General features: G+C 41.6%; 1 protein-coding gene across 1 annotated transcript in view; it reads right to left on the bottom strand.

The window, feature by feature from the left end:
• The window catches only part of nf2a (NF2, moesin-ezrin-radixin like (MERLIN) tumor suppressor a), a 41,670-nt gene that overhangs the window by 2,301 nt on the left and 17,921 nt on the right, over window positions 1–21,448 (bottom strand). Inside the window, exons 8-15 of the mRNA XM_079251807.1 lie at window positions 20,933–21,067; window positions 19,733–19,807; window positions 19,505–19,618; window positions 14,875–14,997; window positions 14,364–14,581; window positions 12,866–12,971; window positions 10,395–10,513; window positions 8,887–9,046 (exon numbers count right to left, since the gene is read on the bottom strand). Coding sequence (XP_079107933.1) covers window positions 8,887–9,046; window positions 10,395–10,513; window positions 12,866–12,971; window positions 14,364–14,581; window positions 14,875–14,997; window positions 19,505–19,618; window positions 19,733–19,807; window positions 20,933–21,067 — 1,050 coding nt within the window. The remainder of the gene's footprint in view (window positions 1–8,886; window positions 9,047–10,394; window positions 10,514–12,865; window positions 12,972–14,363; window positions 14,582–14,874; window positions 14,998–19,504; window positions 19,619–19,732; window positions 19,808–20,932; window positions 21,068–21,448) is intronic.

Genomic DNA, 21,448 nt, shown 5'->3' with positions numbered 1-21,448 from the left:
TTAGCTCGGGGTTAGCTTTTAGCTACAGAAAGCTCGATGTCAATCATCCACCATGATGCTCACAGCCCCCCTCTCAGCTCCACCTCTTTGCCCATATTTATATTTTCCGGGTGAGACGACACGCATGCCCTTGCCAAGATGGCGACGGTAGGAACCGCCCACCGAGCTTCAATTCAGCTCTTCAGAAACCTACGGGTGACGTCGCGGAGGCTCCGCCCATCTCTTTATATACAGTCTATGGCTCCGACGTGTGCAGGGGTCTCAGGTCACTTGCAAATGAACCCTGGTGCTGTTTACTTGCAGTGTGAGAGCTAACGGACTATTCAGTGAACCAAAGAGAGAAATAGACAAACAGCATGTTGTGGTGCAACATGTCAGACATCTTACTGCCTCTGATGCTGTTCATACAGGAAAGATTATTGCGAAAAATGTACAGAGAATGCACATCATAGCTTGGTCCGTCATTTTGGGGGAACCCGATTACTGTTTCCATCTACACTTTCAGATTACTCCTAAGTAAGTAAACTATGTTAGAAAAATGGTCTAAATAACACCACAAAGACACAAACTTACTGTGATGAGCTCAATGGAAAAGTTACAACACAAATTAATAACTCAGATCTTTACAATCTGCTGAGTGAAAACGTCTAAAACGTCTTACACTGAAAGCCAATAAAACAAAAAAATTGGCCACACAATAATTAAGATTTCTTAAACTTTCATAACTTTAAAGATCACAAGTGTCATGTTTTTGCCACCCTGATCTCCTGGCGCTCATCATTGGTTACTCGATCCACCTGCTGGCTTCCTAATTGCCTCTGCTACCTCATTCAGTTCACCTGGTTTCCTTTTCTCTCACTGCCTACTTAAGCTCCCTCCAATCCCTCCTTTTCTGCCAGATAATAATCAGACCTATGTCTAGTTTTGTTCCAGCGTTCTATGGATTGTTCCTCAGTTGCCGACCCTCTGCTTCATGCCCCTGGATTACCCTCCTTGCCTTGCCCTCGACGGACACCGCTACCTTTCGGCTCTTCTGGTTACCGACCCTGCCTGTCTTTGGATCTCTGAGCCTTGTCTTTGCCTGGACGAGTATTTTGCCATCCTGTTTACCTCCCAGCTGTTGCCTGGTTTCTTCTGCAGACCACTCCCCTGGACTGATCTTCTGTTCATACTCCTCCACCAATAAACTGGTCATTTGTCCAGAACTCCCTGTGTGTGGCTGAATTACGGATCCTCAGGGTAACTCATTACAACAAGGACCTGAGTCATGTTGAACTGGTTGAAATCAGTGGAGTGGAGCATCAAAATCAGACAAACCAGCTAAATAAATTCTCCCTTCTTGTTGGTTTTAAAGTCAGTATACATACATGTTCCCATTTTATAGTTTCCAGAGTGTTTCTAAATTGCACATATGACGGTGAAACATGGTGAGTTGCATCCATTTTAGTGACCTCTTTAGAGCAATTACCAGTCAAATGTACTTAAAATGCTAAAGATGGAAGTTCTTTGTAAACAGCACTACATAATGAATTATTCTGTTTATTCTGACTGATGAAGTGAGAAGTGCATCACCGCAGAGTGAATCAGCGATCTTAATTTACATCAACTGAAACAAAAAGTCAGCCTCAATCAGGGTTTACAACAGGATGACACTAAAGCTCTGACGGCTTTGAAAACTCTGCTCCAGAGAATGAAACAGATGCAGAGAAGAGCTGAAGATCAAAGCCAGTCAGAGGAAGAGCCGTTAATTGCTTTACTGTCCAGGTCTGAATGAGCTGGTGCTGGATTAATTCACTTCAATTAACCCTTAGAGAACAGCAAGCCGCTGACTAATGCAACAGAAAACAGATGATGACTTCAAATTGGCTTGGGAAACCTTTTTCTCCCTGTCACATCTGTAGGGTGCAGGAAAATAACGTTGTTTCTATGGTAAATATTTGACTGTAGAAAGTTTGGACAATCCAGATTATTTCTGGAAAAAGTCAGCGAAGGACTTCAGCAAATCCAAACAGATAATATGGGATTTACTGTTTATTATTTACAGATTAGCTCGCACTGTAATGACTGAAAGATAAACCACAACTACACTTGGAAGTGTGAGGACCTGAGTGTGTTTACTGATGTGTAATTATCTAATATCACACTATACAGTATGTAACTTCCACACTGAAAGAATAATTTAATCAGTGTATTAACGCTGCGGATGGCATAAAATAATAAGCTTCTTCCAGAAGAGATCCTTCTGTGTGTTTAGTTCAAGGAGAAGGGGCCATGATGGTTGACCCCCTTTGTGTGTCACTTCAAATACAGCAATATGCAGCATGATAGATTAAAAAAAAATCTCAAAAGCTATTGTGATTTTTTTATATTTTGCCAGGAAAATAGGAAGTAGCTGCAGAAATTTACTAAAAAAAAAAAACCAGAAATTTTGAAGGGAAAATCTAATCATGCACAATTCTGATTAGCTTCAAATACAATATTTCGCTTTATTTTTACAGCAGCTTGAACGCTCTTAGACCAGCTTTCTTGTCATTTCATCTTGGCATCTTGGAGGACCCTCTAGAGCTCTTCTTCAGATGTTGGCTGCCTTTTGTTCCATTCTCTGTCAAGATAGCCCACATTGCTCCAGTAATGTTGAGGTCTGGGTACTTGGGAGGATTTACTCTGTAAGAACTGTTGCCACTGATTCTCCATCCAGTTTCTGTCATTTTACATGTTTCTCTTTCTTGTTCATCTCCCTTCTTTGAGAATTGCTTCTTGACATTTCTGATAGGACTTAATGAACTGTAGATGGAACAGCTCGAGGTCCAGTTGCATCTCTCAGGTCATGTGTCAAGTTTTTTGCAGCATTTTTTTTCCCCCTATGTATGTTATATATATATATATATATATATATATATATATATATATATATATATATATATATATATATATATACATAATGTGTGGATGTGTTTTTCAAATGTGCAACAAAAGAAACTGAACAAAAGAAACAGAACAGGGGATGTATTTATGGCAGTATGCCAGGACCAAAGTGCCTAAAGACGTCATTTAAAATAGCTTCTTTGGTAACTTGTCTGTGTCATGATGTGTGTTTTGAATCTTAGTTGTGGTTTCCTGTTTTAGCTTGTAGATTTTCCCTGTTTAGTTCACTTGTCTTGTTTCCTGTGTAGCCTTTGTTCTTGTTGGTTAGATTCACCTGGTCTCATTAGTTTCATCCATTTCACCTGTGTCTTGTTCTGTTTCAGTATTTATGCCCCTTGGTTTCTACCACCAGTGGCTGGTCCATTGTTTGTGTGTGCATGTGTTTAGTCCTATTCTCCTGTGTCTGCGTCCCCACAGTGTTTGTTTTTGGGGTTTAAAAACACCTTTTTCCCCTGCATCTCTGGATTTCTCACCTCCACACCACCGTGACAGAATGGACCAGCCAAACTTGGACCCAGCAGGAGTGACGATTCTGGAGTTCTTGTGCTGAGAGGCAGCCAAGAAGCTCCCGACATATAAAGAGCCTGATCCCATGCTTTCCAGCAGTCCCTGCTCATGTCCCAGAAGAAGGCGGTGGTCCAAGCACAGTAAGCAGAAGGACATAGTGATCATTACATCCAGCGAACTTGTGGGAATGCTGCTTGGTCTGGATGAGGAACCAGAGCCAGTAGACAGGGTGGTACAGTCTGGTTTTAATGGGAACCAGACTGGTTATGAAGCCACCTGCTCCAGGGTCCACGTTGCTGCCAGCGCCCAGGTCCCGGTGGGCGCTGCAGATTCCTGCTCCCGAGGGGGTCCCGGAAATGTACGTTCCTCCTCTGATTCTTGTTCCTGAGGGGGTCCCGTGGTTTCTATTTCCAGTTGCTGGTCCATTGTTTGTGTTAGCCACCTGTGTTTGCTTCGGTTCAGTTCAGTCTTCTTCAATTAAACCTTAATTCTGCATCTCTGGCTCCTATACCTGCATTTGGGTCCTCACCTCCACCACAACCTTGGTAGTCTGTTATAGATAGACACAACACTTGTTTTCTTGAGTTATGTGCCTTTTTTTTTCTTTTAATGCTTGAATCATTACTTAGTTTTCAAATAGTAATACCAAACTTTGTCAGATTTTCCCAGAGAGGAGCCACCCAAAACAGCTAATTCTGCATCCATTTTGCATCCTACCTGTACACTGGGCCCTCTCCTTTCAGTAAAAGTCTGTCTGACTCTTGTCTTCTATCTTGCTCTGTCCCTTTCTTTTCTTTTTTTCGGCCCAGCTATCAACAATGTTATCCAGTTATCCAGAGTGCGACGTAGTGCATAAAGCAAAACTCAGCTGTAAAGTGACCCCATAGCCATGAGGTAAAAGTTGTGAAATGCTGTTGCTCAACCTCAGAATGTTGCAGAGCAACATTAGGCTCCAGGAATGTACATAATGTCAATGTGCCATCAAAACGAGACAAACGCGTGTTTTTCTGTCTCGCTTTAACCTGTGTATAGATTAAAAGAAATTACTCTGAAAGTGGTCAGGTACAAGATTTGGTATGAAAATGGGAAGACAAAGCAGTCAATGTTGAATAAAATCCAAAGAAAGAACCTCCTGAGAGATAATGTGTATGACTGCTTTCAAAGATTACAAGAGTCTGGCTCCTAGGAAGCAAAATAATAATAAATATGGGGTAGTTGACAGGAATAAGCTCTCCTTACCGGTCCGGCTGTGGTCTGAGAGCAGAGCAAAGGGCACTGGGCTGTGATATGAAGACGTTCATTTATCATAAAGAGCAAAAACAGGCTGGTTGCAGAAAACTTTGTCTGGGAATGCAGCTCTTTCTGATCCTTTTGGTTCAAACATATGTGCTGTGATCCACATTCCCTCTGCCCCTGTTTTCCCAGCATCCTCCCCCAACCCCACCACCACCCTCCAGTCATCAACTCCTCAGTGCATTCTCAGCACTTCTCAATGACTAAGCCTCCTTTAAACTATATCCTTTGAACAGTTTTGCTCAGTCCCAGCCTTTACTAAACTCCTCACCTCTTTTAGCATGGCCTTACTCTTAGTCCCCTCCACCACCGCCATCACCTCACTCTGCAATGCTGTGGCGCCCCTCCCAAATCCTTCTCTAATAAGATGAATGCAGGCTTCCTCCTGTTCGATTAAACCAACACTTTTAACCCAGCTCCTTTTCTTGGATAAGAGAAGTGCCCCCATCAATCCAGATGACTAATAGCTGAGGAAAAATCAATTAGTCCTGCCTAAACGAGTACATTTTACACCCGGAGACAAACAGGATAAGGGACGGACTTTATCCAATGTAATAGAAACATCACAAAAAAATTTAGCATCATACTTTTTAATGAAATGTGGGAGATACTGGAGGAGCGAGATAAAGGGGAACGAGTCTAATCTGGCAGTTCATCAGAGGATGGTGAAAATAGAAATTTGCTTTTGATTACGACGTCTCTGACCAATCAATTATGAAATAACCCTGAAGCTAAAAGAGTCACATTTTGTGTTATTTCAGTTCATTACTTAATCAGGCACTGACAGAGATGAGTAGGCTGCGTTGATGCACAAAGCCGCGCAGATTTCTCTCTCATTTGTTGTAAAAACCTTTTCTATATTAATAAACTGAAGACAAGTAGTCACTGTACACTTTCAGAGGTAATGGTAACAGATAAAAGATCCCTCCCACTCCCCCCAGCAGGCTCCATCAAAGAACTTCAAGGCTGAGAATTTACCGGGTGTGCAAGTGAAGAAGGTTGCAATGAGAATCAATGACATAATGATATGTTAGACGGCGACACACATGTCGTACAGGAGAAAACGATCAGATACTGAGTTAATAGTAAGAAGAGGTTGTTGAAATTAATGTTACAACCCATTTACACGTTATCGAACGGCTGAGAGACATCTGTACTGAAACAATGATGCATTAAGAATGCGCTCCTCCGTGTCAGACATCATTGTTATTAAAGCTATTAAGTTATTCAAAATTCCAATACACAGTATGATATTTCAATTCAAATAGAATCTGTCTCTTTCCAGATTCTGTTTTGTTTTTTCCCTAATTCCATGTTTTCTATTTTGTTTTACTAAATAACCTCATTTTTACCCCAAAAAGCCCAGTCAGCAAGTTCACGTGGGCCCCATAAGGGTTAAATCTGGGCTGTGGAAAAGGGTTCCACATGGGTGTGCCCACTCGCAGCTTCCACGATGGCTTCATCTGTGTTTGGCCATTTGAGTTTCAAGTTGGCTCTGACTGGGTTTCCAGTGGGGCCCAACATGGGCACCAACATAGGACCCATTTAGCCAGCGTGCATTTCTAGTAATAATACAGGCGGTCCTCGGTTTATGGACACGTTCTGTTACTTCCGCTGCGACGTAACCGGAAATTCCAAGCAAGTCGGGTTTTTATCCTTAAATACCCCAAATTGCCCCCTTGATCACTAAAGAACTATCTAAATACATGTATTATACATCAAATTCTGTCAAAAAACATGAAAAAAACGTACAGGCAACAGGGCTGTGATGATACGCTTTAGTCCCGATTCGATTCCGATCTTTTTTTTTGGGTGTCGATTTGAGTTAAATTACGATTCTCACAAAACTAAAAACAAGAAAAAACGCACAAAACTTTTCTGCTTGTCAATTTTGTTGTTTGCAACTAGGAAAAAACATCCCAGTAGCCAGACCATCATTCTGCTACTATAATGCTCAAGAAGACAAGTAAAGAGATCAATAAAAACAATAAAAATTACAAAAATTTAGAATGGATTATTATTATTATTTATTTGAAAAAAAAAAAAAATCAATTTTCAAATTGTGAAGAAAAAAATTCTCAATATTCGATTTTTCGATTCGATTTTTCCACCCCTTACAGGCAATTACAATACGCACTGAGGCGTTGTCTCAGCCTCCGTGTCACGCGTCACAGAAGCGTCCGTGGACCCTCATAACTTCAAAACTTGCTCTATCTTATTTTTATTTACATTTATTTGATGGGCATTGTAAAGTCAAAATGACGTAAGTCGAGAACCGCATAACCCGAGGACCGTCTGTTATAATAAGAGGGGTCCTGTTTAAACTGGTTCTGACTGGGTTTCCGCTGGGGCCCAACGTGGGACCCATTTAGCCAGCCCTGTTGAACTTGGCCCAGTTTATTGAAGTGACCTGAAACCACATGGGACCTGCAAAATTTGCCCAGGTCAAGTCCATGTCCTCTGTACCCATATTGCCCAAATTTAACTATTATAGGCCCCAAATGGACATGTTGACTGCAAGGTCGTGGGTGTTTAATCATGTGGTGAATATATACATTATTAATAGTTCAATAGGTAAATATTTCTTCATACAAATATGTTTATTTCGACTCTTGAGGTCTTTATGAAGACGTGTAGCTTTTGTGTAGAAGCTAGCTGCTCAACCAATTGAGCTTATTTTGGTTTCTAATATGTGACAGCCGTCCATTTTTTTTCCCATGGATCTTCTTCTAGACGCCTCCAGCTAAATGGTAAATGGACTTGTACTTCTATAATGCTTTTCTAGCCATACAGACCACTCAAAGCGCTTTACACTACTTGCCACATTCACCCATTCACACACACTCATTCAACACATTCATACCCCGATAGGCACATTGGGGGGCAGTTTGGGGTTCAGTGTCTTGCCCTAGGACACTTTGGCATTTTAGTCAGAGGAAGCCTGGAATCGATCCCCCAGCTTACGACTGCTCTTCCTCCTGAGCTAGCCAAACACGAGCAAGTTAGTTTCATAGAGGTGACTCCTATTTTCAGACTGCGCTTGACCTTGTTTCCAATGTAAAGATCTCCTGAACAACTTTTCAGCCTTTGGTGTTTCTCTAGGAGAAACTTGTCAGCTCTAGTGATGTCACAGGATTATAATATATATTTAAATTTAGATTTTCTTCTGGCTGACACATGGTGAAAAATCTTGGATTCAAGGGAAAAGCATATCACGCCCTCGTACGAGCAAATTCCACAATATTCCAAGTTTTACAACAGATTCAATTTTTACAGGCAAGTTCTGTAAATTACAGAAATTTTAGGGCCTCATTAATTCATGTTACAACTACGAAACATCACAACATTAAGCCCACAGAAAGACATTTTCATTCTACGTCTTATATAACTTGGTATATCTCAGTCTTTCCTCTTATTCCCTTCCAACCTGCTATGTGCAGATAGATTGTATGATATTCTTATCAAAGCATGCAGCCGTTCTCCTGCTGCCAACCCCAGATTCCCTGCTCATAAATGCTTTGTTTTTTGTTTCTTGACAGAATTGCTTGTGTTTGTGTGTGTTGGTTGTGTTTACGTGTGTTTGTGTGAACTCTGGGAATGTGGAGCTTCTCTTTTATTGAAGAGCCCACCTTCTCTGGTTGAGCCTGAGATCTGAGTCTAAATAGGACAGTTTGGGCCAAAATATAAGGACTTAAATTTGGTATTTCGTTTCCAGTTTTATTTTGCTGAGTATGTTTAGAGGTTGGCGTCTTCTGCCCTCGTCTGACTCAATGAAAAGTCGCATATTAAACCTTTAAGGAAAAGTAAATACATTTTGACAGAGCACTACTCCACTGTGCTGACAGCCTGTTGTGTAATAGGACTTGATTTTGACAGCAGCATTTTTAATTTATCTTCTTTTCCTCCTAAATTTCAGAAGAATTTAGGTCACATCTGCGATTGTGTATTGTTGGAAGTGAACTTAACTTCAATCACATCGCTGCTCTGCAAAATAAGAGCATCTGTCAAATTAAACGCCTTGTGCATGAGTGTGTGTACACAAAGGTTTGGATGAGGGTGTAATGTCACCATGTTAGGAGTATTTTATTTTTATTTTTCTGTTTTAGCATGTACAGTGAAAGCTGTGTGCATCATACAGTCAGAAGCTGAGTTGGTAGCTACCTTTTTAAAGTTGCTGTGCTTGCTGGTTCCCTGCTCTGTGTTCTGGTTGTGAATGATGTCCAAAGGCGTCTCCCTCTCTTTCAGCTTCAGACTTTCGATCTCTGTCTTCAGTTCATTCAGCTGCTCCTGCAGATGTTTGCTCTTCTCCATGTACTCGACCCTAGACAAATAGCAGGTAGATAGTGAGCTGCTATCCTGTTTGATACAAGCAAACGCAGTAGAAGTAATGTGAATCATTAGAAACATACAGACGTTACGGACAGTGGAATACATTAATAAATTATATACATTATAATCCAGCAGCATGTACATTTGTTATTTAATTTGGGATGGACACAATATCACAGTATTATCGCATTTATGAATTAATTAATGCACATTTTTGCTGGTTTTTGCGTTGCTCATTCTGAATACACATACAGAAAACAATATCAGTACCAGGAGCATTTCAAGTGGACCTAACACACACACACGCACGTAACTGCATTTGTGCTGAATGCTGCTCATCTTCAGAATCTTTGCTTCTTCCAAACTGGGAAAGAGACGTGTGCTCTCTGAACACTAATTCCCCACATACTCTGTAAGATGGAATTACTCCAGAAAGTGTGAAAGTTCAAGTTTCTTTCTTTTTATAGCATTTCTTTTTATTTTCTTAAATAAAACTTAGGTCTTTTTTTTTATGCCATATAGAAATGCTGAGATGTTTCTCCTGGTTTGTCTCTGCAGGGACACATGCCTGGAAATTTGCGATCAGATATTTGCTCCCTTTCAAAGGAAGAAATGTTCACACACACAGATATCCTGAAATTTCCCCCCCTCTTTGCCATACATCAAATATTTTACATTATTTTCTAAGATGAGATATAAAATTAATATTTAAATGCAGTTAAAAAGCAGTTTACTTGTTTAAAGTATGTGAAAACCAAAAGTTCCTGAACTTTGATTATAAACCAGTCGTTTCAATCTACTAGTAAAAAAATGAATTAATGCAAGATGTGTTCAAAATCAAAATGTCTTCTACCAATCAGCAACAAATGAGATCCTCCACAAGAACTCTGAAGAAACAACAAGTTGTTTTCCTGTGATTCTGTTTAATGGAATTTATTAAAAAACTTCACCACCTAATTGCCGAACAGCTAAGAGGCAAAGTAATGTATTCAAGTCTACTGCCAGGGTCAGTCTTCACCCAATGTGCTTTTTGCTGTCTGCAACCATCGACCCAAAGAGCTATTGAGATAAATTGCCTGAAATCCAGCAGCAACATCACTGGCAGCTAATGCTGAGGGTTGCATGCTGAACTGAGCCCCTGAATCAAAATGTGCATATTTAAAACTTTAGTGTTGCTCCATTGCAACACCACACTGATTAAATCTCTCTCTCAAACACATACTGATCATTAATCATTTCCTCCTGCCATGTGTCTTGTGTATGGTGTAAAATGTGCCAACTAGACTAGTCAAAGCCCAAAATAATAAGAAGAGATGGACAGAGCAGGTCGGGCAACTTACTTCTCCTTCTCGATCTCCATGGAGAGGCGTTTCATGTCAGTGTCTTTAAAGTCAAAGCTGAGGTTCTCCCTGCTGCAGCTGAAATCCTGAGGCATGCTGTCAGTCGGCAGTCCAGGGGCCTGCGATGGAAGAAAAGATTATGTTCTTTAAGCGTTCAGTGAAAGTAAGAATAAAGAAAAGAAAGAGATTCTTCAAATAAAACAGAGCAACAGATGATAGGAGAAGAGGAACAGAAGAAAAATTGAGGGAATAAAAACAAAAAATTAAGAAAAACGTGGAAAAAGTGGATGGATGCTTTGATGGTTTCAGACCATGAACATACACCTACGGTATATGTTTAAAGATTTCCAGTGAAATGTTATGTAACCTCAGGAATCAGCAGGATAAGGTCAGGTCTACAAAGTACAAACATAAATCCAATGCTCAGGATATAAATCCAAGCTGCCGGATGGAAACGTTCAATATATGTTCTGTCATTGCCCAGATGGCCATTCGACCAAAGCTGACACAAACAGGAATGGAAAATATAATGTATATAAACTTTTCACCCCAGACCTTTTATAAGTATAGAGTCAATTCTAGCAGGAGTAAATCTTCTGTTCATATGCGCAGCAGGCCAAATGTAAATATGTAAGTCTCTTCATTCATAAGTAGCTGAAAGTTTATTTTTCCATCACTGAACATCTAAATGACTATTTGTGTTTGTGTGTACGTGTGTGCAGGCAGATGGACGTGTAGCGTGTGGAATTTTAACATGTTACAAGCTGTTGCGTGGGCTGCCTTATGCAACTATCTCCAGCTTGGTGTGGCTCTGAGGGACTACAATTGCACGTGTCGGCGTGTGTATGTAAGGATTATCTATGTTGATTTTCGGAGTCGAGATAAAATTGTCAACCCAATGAAGTTGTGGCATATTTTAATCTCAGCAGTCGATAGCAGAAGCAGGCTAACTCTTAATAATTTCATGCTGACTTCTCAGTTATCTTTTGCATGTACCAGAGTACTCCACAACACATACAATCTGTGTAGTTTATTTACTGCTGTATTGTTTGACTCCTAATCATTGTACAATATGTACACAATGTATGCAGGAAACAGTATTTCTTTAAAGCTATATTGTATTTAAAGATGCATAACTACAGTTTTGAAGCTAAATTTTCAGACTTTTCATTCATTTTGCAGATAATATGTGATGACAGATAAGAATGTTAAAAAAATAATTTTTTAAATTTAACTCTTAGCTAGTAACTTAAATTTTATGTGTTACAGTATTTGTTTAGTGCAGTAATCTAGCTGTTCAAAGAGGAATTGAAGTAAATTGAACTGGTTTTTATCATTTTTCACTTTTCAAATCAGCTAATTAATACGACTACTTCTGGAGTATGTTTTAGTCTCTGTATAAATACAAATAAATACCCTGATGAGGGGTCCTGAGTCCTAAAATTTTCACTTATAATGTGTAATTACCGGTAAAAAAATAAAAAATTATTTGAAGAACCAAATATTTTACTGGACTAATCTTCACTGGACCCTTGCTGATGAAACAGGACCATTATTGTTGCAGAATCATCTGCTTCTGGAGTGCAGTACGTCTTCAAAGGTAAATTGCAGCTAATCTGAAATAAGCATTTACTGAATCCATCTCCATCTCCATATGAAGGTACTTGAAAGAAAAACAGAGTTAAAATACATATTTATTTTTCATGTCCCACACATGGGACGTCTACCAACAAGTTAAACTCTTTCCGTGGAGACTACAATAAAAATACCTCAAAAAAAAAAAAAAAGGAAAATAAAACGGTTGTCTGCTGGTTGGTATCAACATCAGGCTGGTTACAGCTCCTCTTCCTTCATACAGTTGTACACATTTGGGTGTACTATCTGCTCTCTTATGAACATTGTACTTTCAGAATTCTATGTTAGATTTCAGAAAACAGAAGATGAAAATAATGCAGATGAAAACTGCAGAAGAAGAAACAGTTTTGTAAGATTGCATCCTGCAGCTACCCTGTGCATCACATTTACAACAAATAATGCTGCAATAATTTTTTTAAGCATTATAAAATGTCATTTATATTTAACAATTAGCTGCTTTTTATGGTCTTAGATTATCTTTATTTTAATTCTTATAATCAACATGCTTGCCTATGTTTTGTCATGTTTTGGATGTAGAACAAAGAAAAACAAATCAACATGGTTATGACATACACGATGACTCTCACATAGAAATAACTACAACTACAACTACAGGGCTTATTCAAGGGTGTCAAACTCCAGTCCTTGTTTTTGTTTCCCGGCCCCAACACACCTGAGTCAAATCAAATGGATTCAACAGGTTTTTTGTCAACCTATTCATTCATTCCGGTCCACGGAGACAACAAAAACCTGTAGGATACTCGCCCTCGAGGAGTTCGACACCTGCTGCTTATATGAATGTAAATACACACGTATGTGTGTCTTAGGTGGCTTACCCTGTACATAGCCTTGCTGGTAATCTCCAGCAGCTTGTTCTTTGCCCTGCGCTCTGAATCTCTGGCTTCCAGCAGGTCCTGTTTCAGCTGCTCGGCCTCTTTCGCCCTGAAGGACAAACAGAAGAATGTGTAAATTCACCTGCCAGACTTCACAAAGTCTGATTTATCTCAATTGAATCCAAAATGATCTTATATAATCAGTGCATTCAGTGACCCGGGAAGGTGTTTCTGTTAATACCGAGGTGATCGATGTATGACAACACAGGATAATTATTTCCGACTCCATTATTTCATCGTTGCAAGTGCACACACACACACACACACACACACACACACACACACACACACATGCAAGAATGCGGTATGGCTACGATAACATTTGTTTCGATTGTGTTCCTGAACATTCAGCGGTTCCTTGCTAGTGTGGGTGAGCTGTGTGCTTCGAGCATTTGAGTGGACGTAGCAATTTATCTGTCGAGTGCTGCAGGTCTGAATTTTTCTGGCGCAGAGAAGTGCTCATCCAAAGCTGCACTTACATGTAAGTGGCTAATGGTGTCTATCTGAAATGATTGCCTAATAAACTGTGAAGTGGAGGCTGTGAAATGATATTAGTGATCGCATGTATATATTGTTTTGTCATGAATATGAAATGATTTGCAAAAATCAAGCTGTACTGAGATCTGATAAACAAAGCCAGAGAAAATATCTCAACCTCTGTGAGCTACAAAACCATAAAAGTGGAGCGCAGATGTTGTGTTTGATTTGACTTATCTGACCGACCCTGAAAGTTTAAGAAACAGAGATTGGCTTTGAAAGGCAGAGAGAAAACAGAAAGTAAATTCTGCTTTAGTCCCGTACAACTTTAGCGAGGAGTAAAAGAGATTATTTGAAAGTGACTCCCACCATCAATCGATACTACTCCTAACAATTAACTGCCACATATGAACTGCAGCGCCTCAGGCCGAGCGGGGCAGGGCAGCTGGGTAAAAAGCTTTTCAGTTCCTTTAATCCTCTGGGTGCACCACAATGTCTGTAATCTGATTCTCAGATGCTGTACTGAAAACAAAGCCTTTTTAAAAAAAAAAAATGATTTCAGACAGGTTAGCTGTTCCCAGTTTTGAGCTACATTCTCTGTGCATGGTGTACAGTAGCTGGCTACTGTGCACAAGGATGTCTGCAAACCTCAACACTAAACAATATGCAGTGCCGACCCAAAAACATTTCAGAGGCTCCCCAGCTGACGGGGTTATTTAGGAGCTACCTTTAGATCTGCTTGAAGGATTCACATTTCATATAAAAGAGATGTGGGAATAAGTCTTGTTTTTTTTTTTTGTTTTTTTTGTTTTATGGATGTAACGATACTGTGTAGTGTGTGAGTCAAAAAGTAGATCAGACTGTTTTAAAGCCACAAAAGCTGCGAAGACAAATCAAATATGACTCCATCGGGACTGCAGCATGGATAGTACATCCACCTCCTGTTCCTTCTTCTTCTCCTCACCTCTTTTCTGACTCTTCAGCCATCTTGAGCGCAAGCATCTCAGCTTCCAGAATCTTCTGTTCCATGAGCCGCCGCTCCTCCTGGCCGCGGATGGCGGTCACTTTGATGCGCTGCATCTCCGTCTCTGCCTCGGCGGCTTTCTGGGCCAGCAGCTTGGCCTCCTCCTCTGCGATCTGGGCTTTCTCGGCCAGCAGGTCCGCCGTCTGTTCCGAGCGCAGCTGGACAGGAGCGAGAAGTGGGAAGATGGACGGGTAGATGTAACACGGGGAAGAGTTCAAAAGATGGAGAGTTTGTGGGAAAGGATGAACACAGATAAAGAAAATTAAGCGAGTTTGAGGAAGAGGATGAAAAGAAAAATTAATCTGAACAAAAAGAAAAGACTTGGAAGAGATAATGATGTCTTTATGCTGAGTTGAAGCCTTGCTGGACAACTCTTTTTGCTTTGAAACCTTTTATCTGTGTAGTACTGCAAATAAAATGGTAAACCTCCAGCCATCTATCTGAATCCTACCAGAGCCTCATTGGCCATGTGAGCTTCATCCTGCAGCTGAATTATCCTCCTCTCCAGCTCATCCCTGGCTCTTTCTGCCTCCTCCCGCAGCTGCTTCTCCCTTTGGAGGCGTTGTCGCTCTACCTGAACGACACAAACAATGGAGTGCGGTCAAAAAATAGCAGCCGGTGCCGTGAAACCCCGAATGGCTCATTAAATCAGTTATGGTTCATAACGGACAGAAGGAGCGGGAAGATGGAAATATCGTGGTGCAGGTGGATAAAACAGTTTTTAAAAAAAAGGGATAAAAAGGGATTCTGGTTTAACTTCTGGATAAATGTGTTCTATTTGCTAAAACATCAAATCTGACCAAAAAGATATTTATCAATGTGAAATGATGGATTTACTGGTTAAACTCTGAGGTTATCTGCCTTTGCAGTGGTGGGGAATCACTGGCATTAGGCTGCAGAACTATGGCTTGCTGCTGTTTACCAGGATGTGTGTCTGCTTCTGCATCATATAGCACGCATGCAGTGTGTCATGACGTTTGTTCATTCAATTCAGGTCAATTCAACTTTATTTATATATCATCAAATCACGGTAATGCCATCTCAAAATGCTTTACAGATAGGAAAAAGAAAAGCCAATTCATAATAGCCTACATAAGGAAACCAACAGATGAGTTTGTGTTGTCTCTATAGTTCTGGTTTCCTGTTTTATTTTGTAGTTTAGTTCTATTTCTACAGTCATTTAGCGGACGCTTTTTTTCCCCATGCGACTTACATACACACTCATATCCCGACACTTGGCTTTTTTTTAGGGACACTTCGGTACATGGACAGGACATGGACAGGACATGGACAGGACGTAGTCAGGGGAAGCCTGGAATCGATCGCCCAACTTTCCAGTTGGAAGACGACTGCTCTTCCTGCTCGGCTACAGCCGCCGCTGTGTATCTTTGCCCATTTTGCTTCCTGTTAATTAGCTCACCTGGTTTAAAGTTTCTGATTCAGTTCCTCGTTACTCTCTACATATTTCTACCCTTTGGTTTATGTTCTCACTCGCTGGTTCATTGTGTTAGCTTGTCTGTAGTCGCATGTTCTGTCTATGTCCTGTCTACGTCCTGTCTATGTCCTGTCTACGTCCTGTCTATGTCCTGGTAAGTCTTGTCTACGTCCTGTCTATGTCCTGTCTACGTCCTGTCTACGTCCTGTCTATGTCCTGTCTATGTCCTGTCTACGTCCTGTCTATGTCCTGTCTACGTCCTGTCTATGTCCTGTCTACGTCCTGTCTATGTCCTGGTAAGTCTTGTCTATGTCCTGTCTACGTCCTGTCTATGTCCTGTCTACGTCCTGTCTATGTCCTGTCTATGTCCTGTCTATGTCCTGTCTACGTCCTGTCTATGTCCTGTCTACGTCCTGTCTATGTCCTGTCTACGTCCTGTCTATGTCCTGGTAAGTCTTGTCTATGTCCTGTCTACGTCCTGTCTATGTCCTGTCTACGTCCTGTCTATGTCCTGTCTATGTCCTGTCTACGTCCTGTCTATGTCCTGTCTACGTCCTGTCCATGTCCTGTCTACGTCCTGTCTATGTCCTGGTAAGTCTTGTCTATGTCCTGTCTACGTCCTGTCTATGTCCTGGTAAGTCTTGTCTATGTCCTGTCTACGTCCTGTCTATGTCCTGGTAAGTCTTGTCTATGTCCTGTCTACGTCCTGTCTATGTCCTGGTAAGTCTTGTCTATGTCCTGTCTACGTCCTGTCTATGTCCTGTCCATGTCCTGTCTATGTCCTGTCTATGTCCTGTCTATGTCCTGTCTACGTCCTGTCTATGTCCTGTCTACGTCCTGTCTATGTCCTGTCTACGTCCTGTCTACGTCCTGTCTATGTCCTGTCTACGTCCTGTCTATGTCCTGTCTACGTCCTGTCTACGTCCTGTCTATGTCCTGTCTATGTCCTGTCTACGTCCTGTCTATGTCCTGTCTACGTCCTGTCTATGTCCTGGTAAGTCTTGTCTATGTCCTGTCTACGTCCTGTCTATGTCCTGGTAAGTCTTGTCTATGTCCTGTCTACGTCCTGTCTATGTCCTGGTAAGTCTTGTCTATGTCCTGTCTACGTTCTGTCTATGTCCTGTCTATGTCCTGTCTATGTCCTGTCTACGTCCTGTCTATGTCCTGTCCATGTCCTGTCTATGTCCTGTCTACGTCCTGTCCATGTCCTGTCTATGTCCTGTCTACGTCCTGTCTATGTCCTGTCTACGTCCTGTCTACGTACTGTCTATGTCCTGTCTATGTCCTGGTAAGTCTTGTCTATGTCCTGTCTATGTCCTGGTAAGTCTTGTCTATGTCCTGTCTACGTCCTGTCTACGTCCTGTCTATGTCCTGTCTACGTCCTGTCTATGTCCTGGTAAGTCTTGTCTATGTCCTGTCTACGTCCTGTCTACGTCCTGTCTATGTCCTGTCTACGTCCTGTCTATGTCCTGGTAAGTCTTGTCTATGTCCTGTCTACGTCCTGTCTATGTCCTGTCTGTGTCCTGTCCATGTCCTGTCTATGTCCTGTCTACGTCCTGTCTATGTCCTGTCTATGTCCTGTCTACGTCCTGTCTACGTACTGTCTATGTCCTGTCTATGTCCTGGTAAGTCTTGTCTATGTCCTGTCTATGTCCTGGTAAGTCTTGTCTATGTCCTGTCTACGTCCTGTCTACGTCCTGTCTATGTCCTGTCTACGTCCTGTCTATGTCCTGGTAAGTCTTGTCTATGTCCTGTCTACGTCCTGTCTACGTCCTGTCTATGTCCTGTCTACGTCCTGTCTATGTCCTGGTAAGTCTTGTCTATGTCCTGTCTACGTCCTGTCTATGTCCTGTCTGTGTCCTGTCTACGTCCTGTCTATGTCCTGTCTATGTCTTGTCTATGTCCTGTCTACGTCCTGTCTATGTCCTGTCTGTGTCCTGTCTACGTCCTGTCCATGTCCTGTCTATGTCCTGTCTACGTCCTGTCTACGTCCTGTCTATGTCCTGTCTATGTCCTGTCTACGTCCTGTCTATGTCCTGGTAAGTCTTGTCTATGTCCTGTCTGTGTCTTGTCTACGTCCTGTCTGTGTCCTGTCTACGTCCTGTCTATGTCCTGTCTATGTCCTGTCTACGTCCTGTCTATGTCCTGTCCATGTCCTGTCTACGTCCTGTCTACGTCCTGTCCACGTCCTGTCCATGTCCTGTCCATGTCCTGTCTATGTCCTGTCTATGTCCTGTCTACGTCCTGTCTACGTCCTGTCTATGTCCTGTCTATGTCCTGTCTATGTCCTGTCTATGTCCTGGTAAGTCTTGTCTATGTCCTGTCTGTGTCCTGTCTACGTCCTGTCTACGTCCTGTCTACGTCCTGTCTATGTCCTGGTAAGTCTTGTCTATGTCCTGTCTGTGTCCTGTCTACGTCCTGTCTACGTCCTGTCTACGTCCTGTCTATGTCCTGTCTATGTCCTGTCCATGTCCTGTCTATGTCCTGGTAAGTCTTGTCTATGTCCTGTCCATGTCCTGTCTATGTCCTGGTAAGTCTTGTCTATGTCCTGTCTGTGTCCTGTCTACGTCCTGTCTATGTCCTGTCTACGTCCTGTCTATGTCCTGTCCATGTCCTGTCTATGTCCTGTCTACGTCCTGTCTATGTCCTGTCTACGTCCTGTCTATGTCCTGTCCATGTCCTGTCTACGTCCTGTCTATGTCCTGTCTACGTCCTGTCTATGTCCTGTCCATGTCCTGTCTACGTCCTGTCTACGTCCTGTCTATGTCCTGTCTACGTCCTGTCTATGTCCTGTCTATGTCCTGTCCATGTCCTGTCTATGTCCTGTCCATGTCCTGTCCATGTCCTGTCCATGTCCTGTCTATGTCCTGTCTACGTCCTGTCTACGTCCTGTCTATGTCCTGTCTACGTCCTGTCTATGTCCTGTCCATGTCCTGTCTACGTCCTGTCCATGTCCTGTCTATGTCCTGTCTACGTCCTGTCTATGTCCTGTCTATGTCCTGTCTACGTCCTGTCTATGTCCTGTCTACGTCCTGTCTACGTCCTGTCCATGTCCTGTCTACGTCCTGTCTATGTCCTGTCTACGTCCTGTCTATGTCCTGTCCATGTCCTGTCTACGTCCTGTCTGTGTCCTGTCTACGTCCTGTCTATGTCCTGTCTACGTCCTGTCTATGTCCTGTCTACGTCCTGTCCATGTCCTGTCTATGTCCTGTCTACGTCCTGTCTATGTCCTGTTTTCTTTTCAGTTTAGTTTGAGGATTAAAACTTTATTCCTGTCATCTTGTCTGCCTCCTCCCTTCCTGTCCTGCTATTGGTTCCCCACACCTCCACAAACCGTGACACTTATTTGCTGATTTTCAGGTATAATTTTCCTGTATATTTGGACAGAAATTCAGCCGTTCCCTTTCTCTTTGTTTGCCTCAACAAAATCGTCGGTGGATTTGGGAATGAGTAATTAGAGGACAAATGAAGCATTTGACCATGATAACTAGAGTTAAAGGCTCTCCAAAGGTCTTGTACTTCCACTTGTAAAAGACTGAGGTCCTGATTCTGAGGTCGATGGGGCGTTGCAGAAAATCTAGTTAAAAAAATGCACGATCTTTGACACATTCTCTAGATTATCTGTTTATTTCACAGTAATTAGTACCTGTTTTCTGGCTCTTTCTTCTCTGGCCTGAGCTTTCATCTGCTGTACTTCAAGTGAGTCCACTCGCCGCCGGCGCATGAACAGGTCATGATTTCCTATACACAGCTGGAGGATCTGCACAACAGAGAAAACCATACATTGGTGCCATTTCCATTTAGACACGCTAACAGTGATTCACTACTGTTCTTTTTGCTGGTGGGAAGCCACATAACAACAAGCTGAACTCACCAGCTTGTTGACTCTTAGCCGTGAAGAGTTAAACTTGAAAACGCTGGTTTTCTTATCCAGAGGTTTGATGGTAAACTAAACACGAGAAGTAAGACAAACCCGATTACTGGCAATAGTATGGAGAGAAATTTGTGTCTTTATTATCCAATCAAAAAACCAAAAATGATTTTTAAAAAAATAAATAAATAAAAAGGGAGGAATCAAATATTTTTGTAGAGATAGAAACAAATTAGGTTCCAATTAAAAAATTATATTTGAGAAATCATACTTTTCCAACTTCAATCAAAACTAAAGTTTGTAAGTCAAAAATTACAACCATTGTGCATAAAAATAAGTCCTTTTCTCTTTACAGTTAAAAACATTTGGTTACAAGTTGTAAAGTTCTGTTTGCAAATCAGTCCTCTTTGCTTGCAACTTCTAAAGTTTTGGTTGCAAATTTAACTGCATTTGATGGGCGGGGCCTGTGCTGGTGAATGAGAGCAGAGTTTCTATTGGTTGGTTTCACCTGGTTCCGGCGCCAGCCGTGCCTTCTGCGTTTCACCCATTTCTCTCTTGCTGTCCTGCAGCAGTTCTCCAGACTAATACCATGCATTTCCACATTAAGTTAATAAGCGCTACTATCATGTCAACTTGCTGCTAAGAGTCATGTAGGCCTGGACAGGTTGTGTGCGTGTCAGAAGGAAAGGCAGGGGGGAGACGGGAGGGGGATCAACTTGCAACTGCTGAGGTTGTGAGCAGGTTCATCTCACTGACGGAGGAAAAGCGAGGAGAGGGGCGGGGGGTAGACTGAACTTCTATTATCCCACAAAAATCATTTTTGGTTTCAAATCTAACTTTTTTGATTGGATAATAAAAACACAAATTTCTCTCCATACAATAGAAGCATAAAAAATGTTTTTTCAGTTTAATTCCCTTTTATTTTGAAATGGAATTAGAAAATCATGGAGTTATGTTCAACACAGACCAGTGTCCAGTCAGACGTACTCTCTCCTCTGTATTGCAACTGGTTTGTTGCTGCAGTACGCTAAACATATTTTTTTTCTTCTTTTTTTTATCATCAGGTCTTTTTATACGGTTAACTACTTATTAGACTAACTTTGGGCTCTTGGGTACTAAATTTCATGCTATCTCATGTGCAAATGTGAGCTTGTATGAAAATCAGGTTCCTTGAATCGTTGATATGATGAATTTCTACAGCACCTCCTTGTCGCTGTAGGATATGTTGCGGATCTCGTTCCAGGGGAAGGAGCACTTGGGTGTCAGTTTGTTGTCTGGCTCGTAGATATGCAGACCCAGAGCGTCCACTCCCAGTAGAAGATCGGTTCCCTTTTTATTCTATAGCACAAAAGAATACATAAACCAGTTTTATTCCCCAACACGCAGCTGTGAGACCGCCTTCTCAGCCAACATTCATTTGTACCTGAATTCGACAGAAGCAGCATTGCAGCGGCTCTGCCTGCCAAAGTGTGTTTTAGAACTGAGCTGAGCTTGTTTAATAGAAAACTGTTTATTGGTTGAAGTTGAGTTTGTACTTTTTGGTGGTGTTTTAAAATGTCTTTGCCTGTAAAGGAACACATTCATCAAGTTCAGATCGACTTGAAGTCAACTTCTGTTTCTTGCAAGTTTGCTTTGTGGTGAGTCATTCAGAAAACACCCAAAACCAAAGAGCAGGCATTTATTTACCCAATACAAATAAATAAGGATGTTTCAAACATG

This window comes from Telmatherina bonti (genome assembly GCF_933228915.1).
Source record: "Telmatherina bonti genome assembly, chromosome: 13".
Classification (NCBI taxonomy): Eukaryota; Metazoa; Chordata; class Actinopteri; order Atheriniformes; family Telmatherinidae; genus Telmatherina; species Telmatherina bonti.
The sequence above is the reverse complement of the archived record's forward strand: the minus strand, read 5'-3'. Positions and strand labels throughout refer to the sequence as shown.